Source organism: Nesoenas mayeri, assembly GCF_963082525.1.
Source record: "Nesoenas mayeri genome assembly, chromosome: 12".
In the NCBI taxonomy this organism is placed as follows: domain Eukaryota; kingdom Metazoa; phylum Chordata; class Aves; order Columbiformes; family Columbidae; genus Nesoenas; species Nesoenas mayeri.
Genome location: NC_137547.1, coordinates 22229387 through 22235386, shown reverse-complemented (window position 1 = coordinate 22235386; position 6000 = coordinate 22229387). Strand labels below are relative to the sequence as shown.

Here is a 6000-nt window from a genome sequence, read left to right as displayed (position 1 = left end):
CTTCTATTTATTTGTTTATATTCTGTCTACAGAAAATGGGATGCTGGACTGAGGATGGCTTAGGACAACCCTCCGGCGCGAAGACAGCTACAAAGCACAAAATACAAAAATGAACTTAGAAACAAACGAGAAACAAACAGCGTTTTCTTGGCATCAACAAGAAGCTCTTTATTTTTCTTCAAGTTTTCTTTTCTAAAAAAAAAAAAAAAAGAACTAAGACATTTCCAGCAATGAGACAAAAACTCTTCAGGTGACTATTTGAGCACGCATGTCGTTTTATTGAATTTACATTTAAAGGAAAAAAGAGATTTGGAATGGGATACAGTGTCGGGAGAACTGAGAAACTGTGAACAAAAAACTTTAAAACTGTGAACTGCGAAATCAATGGAAATACCATTTAAACCCCTGATTACAGCCTGTGTGTTCTTAAGGAGACAACATCATCTTTGCTAACTCAACAGTATTTAGGGAATGGTTTACAACATATCTTTTATTATAACCTTTTAAGAAAAACCAGAAATATTGAGTTATCTGTGACTTTACCATTTCTGTTGAGATGTCTTCTTGCACCTTCTTGTTCCAGACAGCGCAGACAGATGGATTTGCAGCCAGCAGTCATGGGCAGCAAAGGTTTCTTTCCTTAATAGTCTTTTTATTTGCCACACCCAATGAAATCCTTGTAGGGAAAAAGAATCAACACAACTCCCATCTCCTGATCAATACCTAAAGCCTAATAGACAGTCATTATCAAAATAAAGAGGAAATCCCATATTGGGCTACGTACCTACCCATTAATCAAAACAGCAGCAAATATCTGCAGCATTGCTTTTCTAAAACAAGACAAAAGATGCCTCCTTGGGTTACACTTTGAACAGGCTATAATCAAAAGAAAGAGAACCAAGACTAACTAAGCCCCAGGAAGCCGCATTGTCCCTTTAACCCACGGTATTCCCCATTTCCCATTAGTACTTAACATTTTTCACTGTGTTGTGACTGCTATTATTTCATTTAACACCGGTTAATCTGTATCGGAGGTATACGGAAACCCTCTAGATGATAAGATTGGACGGGATCCAGCGCTGGCAGTTTCCGGCGTGTTTTGATCCTTGCCGAGCTCCGTGTCAGCGGCACCGCCTGCCAAGGCGCTGGCGCAGCAGGCTGGCGCTCAGCTCCCAGAGCGCGGCGGCGGCGGCCGGGTCCTGCGCGGCGGCCGAGGGCAGGCAGCGGCAGCAGTTGTTGAAGTACAGCCCGCCCAGCCCCTCCAGCTCCGCCGCCGTGGCGCAGTACACGGTGGTGGCAGCTCCTTGTTGCTGGGAAGAGAAGAGAAGGAGAGAGAGAAAAAAAATACGCCATATAAATATATCTATATATATAGATAGATATTTTATCATCATAATTTTGACTGTGGTCCTGTGACGCTGTGCATCTTACAAAAGCATCAGTGAAAAGCATCCCAGCCGGCCGAGTAACTCGCCCGGTGACAAGGCTGAAACCCTGCCGAAGGTGCTGCCTGCGTGCCTGCTGGCCGCTTATTTACAAAACATCCTAGTGAGGGGTTTATTTTCTTTTCCTTTCCTGTTTGCACAAAAGAAAGAGACACTTCCAAACCTCAGTCCCCGTCTCGAGTCTTTTGCCCGTTTTTCAATAAAACCTTGTATTGGCGGCAGGGAGACTCTGGCCTGATGCAAAGGGGCAAGGTCTGAAACTAGAATAGTTAAGCTAGGTTTAAAAGCAGCACCTCAACATTTCCCAGCTTCCCATTGCACCACAGTAACCGCTGTACCCCTTGGGCATCCGCTCGCTCGCCTCGACCAGCAGCGCAGGCTGACACACACACGCACTGTTTGTTTGGATTTTTAAACCTCTTGTACAATATTAACCCGGGCACTCCAATTAAGACCTATCACGTAAAGTGCAATCGGGACCGGTGCCAAACGGGCCCATATATCTTTGATCAACAGTTTCACTGTGACAGTTGTCGCTGCTGCCTTGTACGAATGTTGATCTGCTGCGGGCAGAGAGAGGTTCTGATTTTGCAGAGACACAAGGCATTCCAGCGGGTTTTTTTGTGTACTGTAACAACCATTTCTCATGGAGCATTTCAACAGAGCAGGTAAATTAGAGGCTTTTGTGGATCAGGAGGTGCTGTTTTTCTTTCTCATACTAAGTGAATTTCTGTTCAAACAGTAAGAATTAGTTCCTCTGAATTTCTCTAACAGAAGAGTGGAGACCGAGGCCACGAGGCTGGAACGAGCACCCTGCTCCGGCCATGGGCACGGGTTGAAAGTGCAGTGCCAGAAGAGCTGGAAAGAGGGAAACAAGCTAGTTTGCTTTGTAAACTATAATTAAAAATAACAGGTGAGAGTGCATAGCAAGACACAACACTAATTTAAAACCAATACAGTTTATCTGGCACCTTATGATTATTTATGTACATCTTAGCTCTTTCTGTGGTAACTAATTATGAGCTGATAGGAATCAGAATAAAGAGGCTGCCAACTATGATTGAAAAAGCAAACAAAGAGAAATTAGGTGTTGCCACATTAGGGTAATTTAATGGGGAAACGGAATAGGTTTCAACATCTTGTGATCTTCCTCTAGTCCTTTTTTTCTGGCCTTTCATTGTGGCAGCCGAGGAAACCAGGGTGATGATGGGGCTCCGAGCGAGGGCTCCACTTTGTCTTCGCATCCTTCAGGTGCGGCAAGCAGTTTCAAAATGCCCAATTCTCCTTAATTGAGGCGTCTCAATTTTGTGACTGCAGGGAAAGGCACATTTGTTTGCAAGACATGCATTTTTCACAGAAGATGGGATTAAACTGATAATGATGACTCCACAGCTCAGAAATGATCTCCCATCACAAGGTAAACCAAAACTGGCTGTATTAAGTATTTTGAGAGGCATATATTTATCAACAGACCAAAATATTTTTAAAGTTAGTATAAGACATAGTAATCCTCTTATTAAACCAATATCTTTTTTACAAAAGAGAAAGTATCTTAAAGGCGGTAGCAGAAATGGAAGAGAGTTCTACTAAAAATAATAGTAATAGAGAACAATAAAATTCCTATGCTCTTTGAACTATCCCATAAAGCTCCACAGCACAGGTGTGATCACTGTATTCAGCTGTTTAGAATGATTCAAAGTCCCTGAAGAGTATTATTAGTTTTTTGCAAGCAATTCGACTGGACTTTTATTAGAAAGGTAAAATTAAACTAAATTGCTCAACGCAGAGCGAGAGCCCTTAAGCTATTGCTGAAAAGCAGCTGTTCAGCCAAGCTAAACTCAGGGTAGCTCTAATAGAATTCAGCTCATTTATAAAATGGGAGTTTATCAGAGCAGTTTAAAATCCAACCCAAACAATAATTTATCTTTTTAAATGAGTCAAATTTGATGAGTTTTAAACAAAATTCTCAGCAGGCAGAAAAACATCCCACAATATAATAACAGTGCTTTATACCTCGAACACTGACACAACCTAAACTCCAAAAGAAGAGAATAGTTTTCCCTGTGTGAGCATAGGATATTTACTCTAAGAGATAAAAGATTATGTGGCTGGAAGCCCAAAGCACTTTATCTTGCGATGCCTCCAGTGTTTCATGGAGAACTGGATGTGAGCAATGTGCCATTTGCTTTTTGGCTGTGTATATCTTTACTTCTTTCTAAATGTTTCAATTGTGTTGGCGGTTTTGGAAGAAGAAAGTTCAGTGGTTCTATCATTGAAAGAAAAGTACTTTTCTTATGACAGTTTAATATTTCAGAATAACGGACAAACATTAACCCATCAAATGCGGGAGCTTCCTTCAGACAGCAGAACTGCAAAACGGAAGGTAAATCTCAGATTCTCACAGCCACGTAAGCATCTGATTTCCATCGGTGAACGTGCGCTAGTTGCATTCAGACATCTGAGGCTCTGCCTAAGTGACTTGCCCAAATACAGAGGGGAATGGGTGTCAGAATGGCGGGACCCAAGTCGCACTTTGCATTGGCAGGACGTCTCTAGCCCAAAGCGTGGCACCCGGGAGCCCCGTATGTGCCAGACAGCAGGAAGGTCCTCCAGGGACAAATTCTTCCTTTGCATCTACGACTCAGACAGCACAAAGCTCCGGGACCAGCTCGAGCTGCAGATCACTGCAAAGTGCCGCCGGCCATGCCCAGCCCGGCTGGGAAACTGCTCCGTTTCTCAGTAAATATTGTTTATCCCTCATGAAAACAGACTTTTGAATGACGTCTTTATACGCTGGGCCTTATGACAGTTTAATAACAAGTTTTAATTTTTTGCTCATCAGCTTTCCTGTTCACATATCATCAGCATACGACAGCAGAGGATGTTAGGGAATCTAATTAGTAAACAATTCCATACTGCTGATACAAGATGAAACATTCTTAAACCGATAAAAAGAGCACTTTAATCACTGTTGAATGACTTTCAATGCCAAGCGGTTTGTGCCATGTCAGAACATAATTTGAAGAAGATTAGAGCACTATATAAAAGAATTAATGTTAACAACTTCGTTAAAAAGTGTCTTAAACAATGAGCTTGTCAGTTGTCACAGACTCTCCCTGATCTATTGTGATTAACGCCCCCCCCCCCAACAATTTCAACCGCTAAACGATGCTAAAAGTGCCGGGCAACCTAAACATTTTCTTCTATACGTCTGTCAGTTGTACAGGGTGCTAATCAGCGGAGCTGGGGGTCAGCCTGCCGTAACCTGCAAGAAAGGCAGCGGGTTGCAATGATGAATATACAGGATAAAGAATTTGCGAGAAGCCCAACCGAATCTTTAATCACGCCTCAGTGCCATTTCCAATCCAGCCAAACGTTTGAGAGCTGCCAGGCAAGCACCGCGCCATCAATCTTTCCAGTGTACGTAAAATTACCCAGGAATCTTGTTTTGGATTAAGTTGAAGAGTGTCTTAGTAATAAGGGTTCATCATTCTCTTCCGCAAATCATTTGTCAGTTTTGTAACACAATCTTCAACTGCAGCGGGGTGGGATTTATACAGCAGTTGCTGTTTATTTATAGTTGAGGCTCATAGATCTAAATTACACATCCTTCCAAAGTCCTTTGTTGAGATGAAAATACTAAGTAGCTAGTAGTTCATAGGCATTTATTTCATAACCGCTAGCTGTCAATTTGTAACTGATAGCACTGAATACAAATTAATATAAAATATCTTAATAGTCAAAGAAAAGGGGTTATTGATATGCAGTATAAGGTAAACCCCTCATTAGTATATGCAATGCATTCGTTAGTATTCTAAGATACTATTTATGTTCCTGATAAGAAAACATGTTACACAGTTAATGTTTAGTTTTCAGATTTGTTTATTTTCAAATGCATGTTTATTTTATAAAACTAGACCCCTGTTCTGAAGCAGGTTTGCATATCAAGCTTATTAATAATAGAAACAATGCCATAACTTATCTGTATACTTACCAACTGCAAATGACTAAGATCACTCTGAACTCTGCTAAGGGCGTACGGATAGGGGTAGACATTGCCTGAGATGGGATCAGCTGCTTTGAAAAGGAGATTTTTGTTTTCTTATGAAAAATTAAGAATAAAGGTCGGTTATCATGGTAGCCCGAGGTTAAGTTTAGCACAGTGCGTTTTGAAAGACGGACAGTGGGAAGAGGTGAATTCAAAATGACGTGAGAGGTGAGTATTTGTGACAAGGACCAGATTCAAAGCAAGCAGCTCAAGTGAAATAAAAAGCCAGGACTTCCTTGCAAGTCTTCAGGCTATTCCTGTGATTCACCTCAGGATTATTGGGCAAAGCCAACACATCCCTAACACAAAACTATCAGATCCATACTGATCTTTCTGCTCTTTATAGCAGAACATACTCTTTATAGCTGTACAACTGCAGTGTGAGGATGAGGTAGTACAAACATACTCCAGATCATGAAACCAGTGGGTTCTCCCATACCTTCCTTGTGCTCTGTAAAGCACCCTGAAGTGCTGTTCAAATCCACTTGACTGGGGAGAAAAGGCTCT

General features: G+C 41.7%; 1 protein-coding gene across 1 annotated transcript in view; it reads right to left on the bottom strand.

Annotated features, from left to right (window-relative positions):
- Positions 1 to 1121: 1121 nt before the first annotated feature.
- Positions 1122 to 6000, bottom strand: part of WWOX (WW domain containing oxidoreductase) — a gene marked incomplete at its 3' end in the record, with an annotated part of 459260 nt that continues 454381 nt past the window's right edge. Inside the window, exon 9 of the mRNA XM_080351666.1 lies at positions 1122 to 1310. Within this exon, the coding sequence (XP_080207792.1) occupies positions 1122 to 1310 (189 nt within the window). The remainder of the gene's footprint in view (positions 1311 to 6000) is intronic.